This window comes from Callionymus lyra, chromosome 14, assembly GCF_982586985.1.
Source record: "Callionymus lyra chromosome 14, fCalLyr1.hap1.1, whole genome shotgun sequence".
In the NCBI taxonomy this organism is placed as follows: Eukaryota; Metazoa; Chordata; class Actinopteri; order Syngnathiformes; family Callionymidae; genus Callionymus; species Callionymus lyra.
In genome coordinates, this window is record NC_141831.1 from 17,259,848 (window position 1) to 17,273,693 (window position 13,846).

General features: G+C 40.2%; 1 protein-coding gene across 1 annotated transcript in view; it reads left to right on the forward strand.

Moving 5' to 3' along the window:
- The first annotated feature begins 373 nt into the window (after positions 1–373).
- Positions 374–13,846, forward strand: part of tmem132e (transmembrane protein 132E) — a 98,234-nt gene continuing 84,761 nt past the window's right edge. The window contains exons 1-2 of the mRNA XM_087806840.1: positions 374–606; positions 2,194–3,148. Of these exons, the coding sequence (XP_087662966.1) occupies positions 540–606; positions 2,194–3,148 (1,022 nt within the window). The 5' untranslated portion in view covers positions 374–539. The remainder of the gene's footprint in view (positions 607–2,193; positions 3,149–13,846) is intronic.

Consider the following 13,846-nt stretch of genomic DNA (forward strand, 5'->3'; position numbering starts at 1 on the left):
GGGGGGGGGAGTAAGCAGTGCAAGGCTAATTCATCAATAATCTTTACTTAATCCCTCCCCTTCCCTTACTCTCCCTCTCTTCCCAGCCTGGGGGCATTCATGCAACAAATCCCCTCCCCATCCCTCCCCCTTTTCCTCCCCCCCCACCCCACACACACTTGAAGAGTCTGCCTGGACACGTCCACTGAGGATGAATCCGTCTGTGTGTGTGTGTGTGTGTGTGTTCTCAGACAAGGTGTGGCGAGAGGTGGGCGGTCCCTGTCGCTTTGTCTGTCCCGCAAGCCCCGCCCACCGGCCGGGAGGAGGCGGGTCCCTCCGTCCCGTCCCGGAGCCACACACTCTGGTCTGGGATCTGCCGCTGCTGGAAGTGTGTGTGTGTGTGTGAGTGTGTGTTTTTTTTCAACAAGTTCAAGTCGCCGCAGGAGCGATTTTTTTTTCTCTCTCTCACACTCGGAATATTGTCGCTGGGATTTATTTACCGCTGGAGTTTTGGGATTTATTGGATAAAAAAAAGATGCGATCTGGATGACGTTTGGAATATGGGAGTTGAAATGTTGGGTCTGGATCTGCGGGACCGGCTCGCGTGGTTCCTGCTGGTTCTGATGAGTACGTCTTCTTCTTTTTTGTCTTCTTCTTTCTTCTTCGTGTGTGTGAGACCCTCGCTCCAGGAGTGATCGCGATGGTTCGTTCATTCACTGCTGGTGTGACGAGCGGGTGACCCTGACCCCCCGCACGAGCGGAGACCCCCCGACCCACGACCCACGAGTCCGAAACCCCTTCACGTGCTTTGATAAAATATCAACTCGGATTTATTCCCACGAGACTTTACACGATGGTGAACCTCAGAGACACAGAGACGTGTAGCAGCGAACAAGTGGTGACATGGAAGGAGAATAGAAATAAATACATGATACTTGACATTATTGCTGTTGAAAGATGGTCAGAAACTTCAAATTGATGTTTTAAAACGATTGACTAAAAAAGAAAAAAAAGTTGTTTTAATAAAAGAAAAACGTGTAACAAAATAAGTTTATAGAAAATACAATTATATATAAAAAAAAAAAAGAAGCATATTTTTGCCATGATTGAAGCACGTTGTTTAGACGTTAAAATAGAAGATTAATTAATTTAAATCATAAACAATGACTTGAAAAGATAGAAGTTCAGAGAAAATATATCTGCAGTTTTAAAAAAAAAGATTTAAAAAAAAGAAAGAAAGAAAACCTGAACAGTAAAAATAAAATTTAAAAAAAGAAAAGCAACTGTGGAAAAATAAAGGTGATTAAAATCAGCTGTAGTTGTTGCAAAAAAAGAAGAAAATTCTAAATTGAAGTTTAAAAACTTCCAAAAGAAATAGCATAATAGATTATTATGAGAAAAGTGGCCTGAATTAAAAAAACAAACATTTTTATATAAACCTGTGTTTAAAAATCGAATCCGCATTTATTTGTGTCATGATCGATGTACACTGTTTATAGATTTAAGATGTGAATTAAAAAAATATTTATGAAAGTTACTTATGAAAAAAGAAACAACATCATATCATTTTTGTCATGATCGAAGCGCGTTGTTAATAGATTAAGCATAAAACACTTAATTTAAAGCTAAAAAAAACACCTGCATTTTTTATTCAAAGAAATTGACTGCATTAATTCAATGAAACTTTATTTAAAGTTGGATCTTAACAAAGTTATCTCAAGACACTTTTTAATTAAGAAAAACAGATCCAATTCAACAATGGGTGAATCACAGTCTGACGAGGAACAAAAACTCCCTTTTAGAAGGCAGAAACCTTGAGCAGAACCAGACTCAGTGTTGAGCTTCAGAAAATAAAGTATTTTGCAATTTGTAAAAAAAAAAAGAAGCGATGTCAAAAAAGTTTTCTGAAAGAAAGAAAGTCATGGCAAAAAATACATAGAGTTGGAAAAAAAAATCTTTATAAATTCATTACAAATGCCGAAGTAAAGTGAAAAGAAAAACGTTGATTGGATTTTTTTAGAAGACAATCGTGCGACTCGTCTTTCAAAAATGACACTCAATTTTTATAGAAAAAATGGTTGTGCAAAACAATCTTGTGTTTTCATTGGAAATATTTGACAAAAGAACAACGTTTGTGACGATGAACTGAAGAAAAAGAAGCTTCTGAACATGACTTGTGGACGAAGTGTAATCTGGCGTCTCTTCTGTCCTCAGCCCTCGCAGGGAAGGTCTCGCCCACCAGCCCGGACGGCCTCCTCAGTGCGCCGTCCGTCACCTCCAGCCAGTCGCCGCCGAGCATCTACCTTCCCGCCAACTTCAAAATGTCCAACGCTCAGCTGGCCTTCTTCCTGCGCGAGACCCGGACGTCGGATCGGCGGGTCCCGGGCGGAAGCGGCGGCACCGGCGGCGTCTCCGCCTCACACCCGCTCCAGCGCTCCGAGAGCTTCGTGGTGTTCCAGACCAAAGAGCTCCCGGCCATCAACATCAGCTTCGGGCCCTACGCCCAGGACCAGGCCGTGTCCAAGGAGCTGCTCCAGCCGGCCAGTCCCCTGGAGGTCCCGGGGCAGCTGACCGTCAACTGGAAGGTGCGAGCGTTCATTGTTCAGGCGCGGGTCTTCTCCAACGGTCCCACCGTCCAGGTGTTCTTCTACATCGCGGGCCGGGACTGGGACGACTTCAGGGCCCAGGACAAGCTGCCCTGCGTCCGCCTGCACGCCTTCCGGGACGTCCGGGAGATCAAAACCTCCTGCCGCATGAAAGGGAACCTGGCCCAGTGCTTGGCCCAGCTGGATTTACCGCCGTCCTGGTTCAACGCCAACGTGGCGCCGCTGGGTCGCAGGAAAGGCGCCGGGGACGGGATCCTGGACGGGCTGACCACGGAGACCCTCCAGGCGGAGCTCTACTACACGCTCCACGAGCCCAACCTGGACGGCGGGTGCAACGAGGGCCACCGGGCCGGGTCCAGAGCGGAGCCGCCGTCGCAGCACCCCCTGCTGCGCATCGGCAGTATCAGCCTGTACCAGGCTAGCCAGGAGCAGCTGCTGGTGGATAAGCAGCTGGACAAGAACATGTTCCTCCGGCTGCCCGAGAAGCCGCTGAAGCCGGGAGAGACCCTGAAGATCTCCCTCTACCTGATGCCCAACTCCAGCGTGGAACAGTTCAGCCTCAAGTAAGTCCTTTTTCTCTTATCACTGTAGACCAACCTCAGGACCCGCTTCAAGTTATGTCATTGATATGGCGACTTTTACTTATCACTGAGCTCGTGAACATGGTCTAGGGGGAAGTCCTCGTCTAGGGTCCGTCAACAAATTACAACCAGAAGAGTTTTTAACTTTAAGTTGATTGGCGTAGAATAAAACTATTTTATGTATTCATTAACAATGTCGGGAAACAAACTAATAAAAAGAGGAAATATCATTTTTTTTAATAATTATAATGATAATAATCTTTATAAATATATATAAAAAAAACACTAACAATAATTAATTATCTACAAAAAAACAGATAAGAACATTTAAAATAAATATTTTTTACTAAATAATTGTCAGTCAAAAAAAAAAAAGAAGGGAGTAATAATAAATAAAAGTCTGTTAAAAACTGGCGATGTTTGTTTGATGGTTTTAAAATCAACGACATGAACAGAATCCATCTTTTAATTTTATGATAATAATTTAATAGGTTTTCTTCGTATTATTATTTAATCCATCATCTCTCGTTCCCGTTTTCTTGTTGTTGTTTTTTTATGTAACAAATCAAAATATTATTTGAAAATAACCAACAAGAACCTAGTATTTTTTTTAAAACACCTTTTGTTTGTTTTATTCATACAATAGAACTCCTTCAGTAATCAAAGGGATTATTTAATTGTCAATACTTGGACTTTGAGTGTTAATATAATTGTTCTTTCCAGGTTTCCTTTAATTATAATTACCTTTTTTTTTATATCACGTGTTGTTTTCTAATTAGGTCCAGCTTCATTAAAAGTTTGGACTTTTTAATTATTTCAACTTTCTGAAAATGAAACGTTTGTTTTGGTAGTTAATTGAGATGAATTTAACACTTTTGAAACTGTGATTCACAATCTTTTTGTTTATTCCACTGGCGTCGACGTTTAATCCACCAAAGATAAAAAATGTCTCCGACAGAAGAGTCAATCATTTTATATCTTAGAATAAAAGCAGCAGACTCGTTTTCAAGAGAGGAAAAGGAAGTGTTGAAGACAGGAGTCGAGACACAGACGGTTGTTTAATATTGTTGCTGCAGTCGAGTTGATCCCTGAGTTGTTTTCCTGAGTTAGTGTCGTCGACTCAAAGTTACAGGGGAGTCGCTCTCTGTAAACCTCCGCCTAGTGGTCGAGAGCGGACTTGCAGGCTGTTCAAGAACGAAGGGAGGACAAAGCATTTCTAGGTCTTTGTGGTGTTGAAGAAAAAAAGAGCTGAGCCAAAAGATAAAACCTTAAAGTTGCACCCTCAACTCCATACATTTTAAAATAATATTTCAAATGATTCTCTTTATATTGTTTCATTTAATTATATTTTGTTTATAAACAATATTTATATATATTTATATGTGATATACTGTACATTTTTTTTTATTCTTTTATAAATATTTTCACTTCGATATTCATTTAAAATAATCAAAAACATAACCTTAAAAATACAATTTAAATTAAAAATTGTTATTATCTCATATTGGGTTTTAAATTAAAGGTTTACTGTGAACCTAACGTTTTTAAGAAATATATAAATACATTTTAATGTTAAATGTTGAAAGAAACTTTCGTTCATATACTGTATATTTATATATATATATATATATATATATATATATATATATATATATATATTATATTGATGTATATGTAAAAATTTAGAAAATGTGTTTTTTTTAATGTCAAATATTTTGTGTATTCAATCAAAATCAATGCATATTTTAAGAAAAGGTCCTTATTGAGAATATAAATTGAAATATAATAATTAATTTTAATATTAAAATATTTAAAAAAAATCAAGTTAATCATTCAATAATTAAATGTAGTATTAAAGTGTTAATACTCAGATGTTAAATAAGATTATAATTCTTCTAGTGATTTTTTTTTTACTTGTAATTTCCAAAAATGTTAAGCTCTTTTGATCATAATCTAAGTGAGGAGGCATCAGTTATTTAAGCAGGGATGAGGATCAGCTACTCTAAGGTTCTCAGGGAAAAATAATCGTCTCGTCACGGTAGGAGTATGTTGAGACCTTGTTCACGAGTGAGGGTAAGAAAGAGAGTCACAAAGAGCTGAGCTAGAAGACAAAAGCTTCTTCTCTCGAAGGGAAAGTTCACACTTTTATTTATTCATGTTCTCGGGTGGATGTCGGTTTCCAAAAGTCCAAGCGACTCCTCCCCTCGTCTCGCTGCGGCAGGAGATGATTCCGTGCTCGAGGGCACAAAGGCAGCGAGCGGAGGAAGCATTAGCCGTCGACTGATGGAACCCAGCGTTAACTCCATTACCGTAATTCTGGTCGGCGCACGCATTTACCAGCATCACCGTGTCTCCTCGCTCCCCCGCCGTCTCCGCAGGACTCTGATTGAAACTTTCTGACCCAAAGAAATGAAATCATCGATTAGACTTTTGATTGTTTGGATAATGAAGCAGAGAATCGCTGAGACAACCTTTTACCCTCCTGGTGATTATTCAGCCTTCAAGTTCCCTCTTTGACGGCTTCTCTGGGAACACAAGGATCGCCACGTGTTTTCTTGAAGAACAAATATCTTTGTTGAGGAAATAACTTTATTAATAACTTACATTCCAGTGTGTTGTGTGTGTGTGTGTGTTTGTTGTTTGGGTGTTGAATGTGTCTTTGATCTGTCTGTGATGTGTGTGCGGGTTGAATGTGTGTGTTTGTTGTGTGTGTATTTCATTTGTCTGTGTTTGTTGGGTCTGTGTTTTGTGTGGGTTTGTTTGTTGTGTGTATATTTGATTTGTCTGTGTTGTTTTGTGTGTGTAGTGATTTTAGTTTTTGTCATTTGTTGTCTGTTGTATGTGTTGAGTGTGTGGTGTGTTTGTTGTTTGTGTGTGTTTGTTGTGTGTATTTGATCTCTCTGTGTTGTGTTGTGTTGTATGTGTGTAGTGTTTTTTTATTTGTTGTGTCTGTGTGTTTTGCTGTGTGTGTTGTGTATGTATTGTGTGTTTATTTTGTGTTTTGTGTGTGTGTTTAATGTGTGTGTTCTGTATTGTTTGTTTGTGTGTGTTTGTGTGTCCTCTTATATGTGTGCATGTTGCTAGTGTGTTTTGTTTGCGTGTTGCTAGTTTGTTGTGTGTTTTGTGTGTGTGTTGTGATTGTGTGCATGTATGAGAGTGTGCGTGTTGGGTATATGTGTTGTGAGCATGTGCTTTTTGTGTATGTGTGTGAATGTGTTGTTATTGTGTGTATTGTGTCTGTTTTGTGTTTATATGTGTGTCTGTGCGCCTGTTTTTATTGTGTGTATGTGTGTTGTTTGTTTGTGAAAACAAATAACTATTGTTATTGTTATTATTATGATTGTTTTTATCACATTTTTTATATTTTCTTTAAATATAGAAAAAAATTGGTCATATTTTGTTCATATTTACAATTGTTATTAAAGAAAACATTTCATTAGGAATAAAAAAAAGCATAAATACTGTATTAATTAAGTTGTATTTCTTTACCTTTAGGGGTCAAAAAACTTCTGTTAATAATTCTAAAAAACAAAAGATGAAAGTTAATAATACACAAGTATTAAATAGTGACATTAGCAAACAATAAAAAGCTATTTTAGTGAATAAAATGCAATAAATCCGAAAAAGCTGATCAAGGATTAAAGATTAAATTGTTGCTTAATAGCCATTTTTTTCTTCTCCATGTGAGTCGGAGCATATTTGATGCAACAGGTTCAGCAGAAGTTCAACAATCCAGTCGGAAACAGAATCTCTGGAGCATTAACTCGCTGCTTATTCTGCTAAAAACTCCGATATCCTCCCCGCGGGCGGCCGTGCTGGAGCTGTTGTAAAATATTTAAAGACGCTCGTGTTGTTGTCGCTTCGCAGACCGACTCGTAACGAGCGATCAGTGAGTTTTGTGTCGACGTTGGGAAACACAAACGCACACAAGCCGTCTCGGCAGCTGATCGACAATCTGTCAGGCCATTAAAAACACATGAGTGCGTGTGCCACGGGTCACGTGTGTTCAAACACCAGCCATTGTTGATCTCTTTGATAACGGATCAATGACTCACTCGGATATTTAGGGACTTGAACCATATTTTTAACAGTGACTGTGTTCGACTGTCAGTGAGTTAGAAGCTCTTCCTGTTGAGTCATTCAAATGTATCGACTCACTCGGAGAACCAACCAATGACTCATCAGGACTTCTGTGTGATTCAAACTGTAGGATGATTCACTTCATGACGAGTCAGTTTGTGTGTCAACAGTTCTATTGATTCAAATCTTGCTGCGTTTGTTTGACTCATTTGAGTCACTTAAAAATGATCGATGGGAACAACAAGTCTCTTGTGTTTTAGTACTTTGAGTAGGAATGTAAGAAAATATCCAAATACTTGAAAAATCACAATCATTTTTGTGATACCATCCAAGTATTAAACAGCATTTTATCCATATATCAAAATTTGTATTTGTTTTGTATTTTTATTGTAGTTAATATGATTCTATTATTTATAATTGTAAGTTTGTAAAAAATATACTTTTCATTTACAATTAACCAATTTTAACAGGGTTAGGGTTAGGTTTTTTTGTCTGGTAATTTAGCTGCCTGTAATCACTGAGGACAAGAGGATACAGTCGACTCCAGCAGCTTTTAAAGCTGATGTTTGGACATATTTTGGTTTAAAACAAATGAAAGCAGTTACGACTCCGTCAATAGTCACTCTCTAAGTACTCCAACACAATACTACAAATACATCTTTCTTTCCAACCGCCATCAGATACCTCAACAGCTAAAACCACATCTTCCTGTGTTGTTCTCAGTATTAACTTGATCTTTAAAATATGTACTTTTTTGAGTATTGTTTTGATTGTTTAAGTGCTTTGTGACCCTGGTCTGGAAAAGCGCTATACAAATAAATATTACTTACTTACTTACTTACCTCATGCACTATTTGCCCTACTTGAACTTTTGTTGCTCTGTTTTTTTTAGATATTTTATTCTTTCAAATGTATATATAGTTATTTATATATGTATATATATATATATATATATGTTTATTTTTACTGTGCACTTTTGTTGGGGGTACAAAGTAAGAATTTCATGGTACCTAGTACCTATGACAATAAACGCTGTGAATCTTTGAATCTTGTTACTACAGTATCGCAATTATTCGCAATATATCGTGTCGTAGTATCCCGATACGTATAGTATCGCCAGAAAAGTACACATCCGTAGAATCAAAATAAATCAGATTCATGACTCAAGGGTTAATGTGACAACAGATCCGGACGCAGCTCGTAGCATCTAGAAGTTCAATAACACAACGAGTTTGACCCCGGAACGACCTCTGGAACGCATTGTTGTTCATCCAACCCTGACGACGGCGGAGTCACTTTCCAGCGAGCGACACTCGACTGACCTCCTCGTACGAGACGAGCACTGATAGCTCGTTCTGTCGCCCGATCCGTCCTGACAAGGCGGCCCGTGGCGGCGACAGCGTTTGCCTGAGTCACACGATCCTGAACATTCGTTCGCTGAGATGCTCTGACATCCGCCGTCAACACGGGGCGAGAGAAGATGAGCCGTCGCTGACGAGGGTGAGATGGGGGGGAGGCGGCGGGGAGGTTGGGGGGGAGATGGCGAGACGCCGAGGGTGACGCCAGGAAGACAACACTGCCTTCCAGGAGGAGGCCACGTCGCTGCCGACCGGGAAGAATGTGGGTCACTCTCTGTGGGACGCTTGTAATGTAAATGTCTGGCCTCAGGCAAAAATCTGGGATTTTCTGTTTTTACGAATGGTTGGTTTAAACGTACGTAAATCCAGTGTAGGGCTATATTTAACAGAGGTGGAGCTTGATTTCTCCACCACAGCAGCAGGATCTCTTCAAGCAGTTTTTCTTGTTTCGTTTGTGTTTTTAATTCATTAATATCGTTATCAATCGAGCAGCAAATTCAACATTCTGTGTGTGTGAGAGAGGCGTGGGTGCTTAAATCGAACGCTTCTCTTCAGTGTTATTTTTGTGTAGCATTAACACGATGCTAGCAGCAAAAGTTTTTTTTTTTTTAACCTTTTCATATTTCAACAGGGAAACTTCCATTAGCTTTTACTTAATTTGTGATATTTTTGTGGTCGGGTTTACTGTTCTAACCGACTTAAGTTTGACTGTGTATTTGAGGGTCCAAAATGAATTGAAATCATTTTTATTATTTTTTAAGTTTTTTTGTGGTCGAGGCAGTTTATATTGTGAGTCTGTTCAGAACCAGTAACAACTTTGTCGTAATAAAACAAAAGTGTCTATTATCTATAATACAACTTTTAAATTGTACATTTACAAATGTTTTTAAAATAAAGATCGAACATTTTTATATAGAATTTAAAAGGCTACCAATTAAAAAATAATATTTTATATATTATATATTACATTTTGAAAGTTTACATTTTTTTTAAATTATTGGACTAAATATATCAAAATCTAAGAAAATATTAATTGTGAAAAATATTGGAATCATTTCAAAAAAATTAAACAAATTCAACCTTAAAAATTCAACTTTAAAAAATAAAATGATTTGATGAACAAAAAGGAAAAAAGATGAAACGCCACAGAGCGTGATTTTAATTTTGCCAACACACGTGCTTTCATGAACTACTGTTACATCACGCTACATCCACTAGAGGGTGACAAAGTGTCCACGATATGCCTAAAGAATTTGGGGAAAAAAAGGCTCTTCATTCTTGGTTGACTCTGATCAAGCGGTGTAGTTGCAGCTTCGGTCCACACGGGGTTGTAAACGTGATGGAGCACGAAGTGTTATCGCCGACGACGCCGCAGCCGAATCACAGGATCCGTTTCAATCCCGATAAGATGACAAAGAATAATCAGGCTTCTCTTGATCCCGTCGCTATCAGAAGCTCAACTATTACACGGACGGAGCCGCCGGGATGTAAGACTCGTCTTCCCCCCTTTATGTTCCGTCGCTTCCCCCCGGGATGATAAAAACCGACGTACTTTTTTTTCCGTACCCCCCTACACCTCCCCTGCGGCACAAAGCCGGCCCTCCCACGGCATCGGGGCGCGCCGCTCCTCCCGGCACCTCCTCGGGTTTAAAAGGACAAAAGCAAAGATAAGCCATATTGTCCACCGCGAGCCGCACGCCTCATCCCCGGCTTTCAAGTTGTCGCAGAGAAAATTGCCGAGGTTTTTTATTAGTGACCCTCCTCCGCCCGCCCGTAGATCCGCAGTGCCGGTTCTGGAGTAATGGACTCGGCGCTGCCCAGCGTGAAGGATTGCGATGCCCAGTGGGCTCCCACTCTATCAAAGGCGGGCGCTGCCGTGGAGACGTTGCATCTCAGGCTCCGCCGACAACTTCTGATTTTAATGATGCTCTCTCGCTCTGCTCCGAAGTGTGTGTTTCATGATTTTTCTGCTACACTTGCTGCCAAGAGTTCAACTTCACACCCTGGCGTGGATGAAGGGAAGCTGTTTACCAGACGGCGGCTGGGTTTTTTTGTTTGTTGCCTGCGCGTGATTTAATTGTCGGTTACTCTCTTAAATGTCAGCGCTTCGATTCGTCGACGCGTGACGACGGTGCACGTGTGATAAAAGGTACTTTCGACATGGGGGGGCTCCAACTGTGGATCCTGCTGACTTCCCCCCCCCCCCGCTGGGTTCAAAGAGAAAGGGTGGATTCATGGAGACCCACATTGATTGGACGAGTGTGATGTAAGAGTGATGGAGGGATCCAAGGTGAGAGGAGGGTCCGTAGGATGATGGACAGACTGACACAGGAGTCGGAAGTCAAGGGCAAATAGGGACTGAACGTTGCCTTGTCACGTGACTTTTAAAATGACTTGTGTGTGTTGTTGCTCACGGCGGCGTTTCCTTTGGAAAGTGGGACATGATTGCGCAACCCTTGGTTGATACAAGATTGTATGAATGAATGAAAGTGTGTGTTTTAATGAGGGACAACAATACAAGTATTTTGAGAGTTTGATTAGCTCTTGCACACAGAATACACTTCCCGATACTGCAGGAGCTGTATTCTATTTGTAGTATTGTCGAGTACTTGACTCTGGTGTTGCAGGATTTACAGACCACATGACTCTTGATGAAGTCTTTAATGCTTTAATATTTTTTCAAACCAAAAATATGTCCAAACATCTGCTTTTCTGCATCTGTATCCTCTTGTCCTCAGTCATCACGTGGGATTTATTTTCCCCCTTGATGTTACGACTGCTGCCCCCCAGCAGTCAAAGTAAAAATGCAACACAAAAATGAACAAACGCGATACAGTGCCATGAAAAAAAAAGAAAACGCAATATTAAGTGTGTACAGATGTCGTTTGCTGTCCGTCTTTGTAAAAGAAAGCGCAAGTGTTGTGCGGTGATATGTTAAATTATGATTATTTTTTATTTAGAATTCTTTTATTTTAAAGAAATTGAAATCAGTATGAAGAGCATCATTATCAATAATGAATAATTAGATGTTTGGTTTAAAACTTTCATCAAGAAATGGTTCTCGTTCTTGTTCAAATGATTAAAATAATTATTCGAGAGAGAGTAAAAGATTAAAAAAAAGGGCTAATTAATTGAGGAGAAGATGACCAGTGAGTCAGAGGAACATGTAGAGATAAGTTTGAAGACAAATGAGACTTTTTTCACAAAAGCCGTACATTTAGGATAATTTCGTCTCAAACGTTTTCCGAAATGAAAAGATAACAACCTTGTTCTTCTTCTCCTCATCAATGAGTGAAAACTCTCTTTTTTCAACCTTTTTCTTTGAATGATATGACATTAAAAATTGAGCTAAATTGATTTTAACTTCATTAATTCACTGTTAATTCTCAAGTGGCTTTGGATAAAAAAAACAAAAACCTCTCCTTAAAGAATTAATAATAATCGGCTACGGCAGATTTAATTCAATTTTATTTAAAGTGTCAAATCGTAAAAAGGTATCTGAGGACATTTCACAGTTTAACTCAGTTTATTAGAGAACAGGAACTTGAAAAATGGTCCTTTTAACAGGCAGAAACATCGAGCAGAACCAGACTCGGTGCCTGCTGTGACCGCATGGATCTGTGTAAATGTTTGATTTAAGTTCAGTCGGGCATGATTTTGATCTAAAAGTCATTGAGAAACTAAGTTTAAATGGAAAAACAAGAACAGCGTTTTCAAAACTCTCCACTTTTGGCTGGAGTTTCAAAAAAAGTGTAAACGAGATGCAAATAAATTGTTAATAAATGTTGTTTTTGGGCTCGTGTGAATGGAAAGTCGTCGGTGAGGAAAAACAGCGACGAGGAAAACCTTCCAGACTGGAGGATGATGGAGGCTGAGAAGAACCGTTGATCAGATTGAATTTGCCGTCATCACCTCCTGAAGTCTTGGACGTCTGTGATTAATAATGGAGTGATGGAGGAGAGGAAGTGGGACCGCCAGCTTGACAGCCAGCGAGAAGTCTTTAAACCCGGGAGCTCAAAATAACAACACATCCTTCTCCGCCTCTCTGCCACATGAAAACACTTCCCTCTGCGGAATTACATGAGAGAACGACATCCAACATTTATCACCACGTTTTTCAAAAAGCGGCGGTCGGATTTTTTTTTTTATTTATTTCTCGGGATGAGGGAGTTCGCAACCTGGAGCTCCTCGATCCTCGGGCGTTAAAAAACTTCCGTGAAAGAGGGGAGGAGGAACAGCGGCGCGGAAAAAAGGGCCGAAACGAATCCGCCCTGGTTTTTCCTGCGAGGCATCAATTTTGAGGAGTGAGCTCGAAAAATGATTCTTATTCAAATCAACATCCTTCCAGCGGAGAACGCCTCCACTCCGCGGCGCAATCATTCCCCCCCCATGAGAAAAACAAAGAAATGGAAGATGAAACGTTTCCTCATGCGGCGTGAGGGGATGCGTCGGCGTGGAAAGGAGTCCTGAAGAACAACAGGCGCCGCTGAAGCGCCCACACTGACCACTCGGCTGTCAGATTAGTGGGGGGCACAGTGTAGGGGGGGGTTGTTAACCAGGGTCCTGAACAGTGACTCAGCAGAATTAGAAGGGCCTAGACGCAGGAGTGTCGAACTGGTCCAGAAAAGGGCCGAGACGGTGCAGGTTTTTGTTCCAACCAGTCAAGCAGACATGAGTTAACGAATCAGGTGTCGGCTTAAACAAGCAACACCTGACTGACAATCAATTGATTACTGTATCCAGGCGCCTGATTGGTTCAACTATATGGTTGGATCTAAAACCTGCACTGTCTCGGCCCTTTTCTGGACCAGTTTGACACGTGTGGCCTAAAGGGTTACAGTGCGACTGTAGTCAAACTCAAGACTCGACTGTAAGATGTCGATGTTCAAGTACACATGTTATGAACAGCGTCAGAGGTGGGATGCTCGCGAGCCTCTTTGTTGGGTCGTTACGTTGGGGAATGTTTTGAACCAAAATGTCGCACCTAAAGGGTGTTTGAAGACGTCTGATCGTCGTGTTTTTCGTCCTAGTTTGGTCACTTGGTAACCTCGTCAATCTGAAGTTGATAAGAAAGCTTTGGATCGCATTTTAAAAGTTATCTTACCTGGAATTATGTTAAGAGCTCAGAAGTTGATGCTTTTCGTATGATGCAACACATCCCTACTGCAAAGAAAACACCAGAAAGGAAATTCTGGTAGAAAACCAAGGGTAAAATGCCCGTAAGAAATCGACATGACTGGTT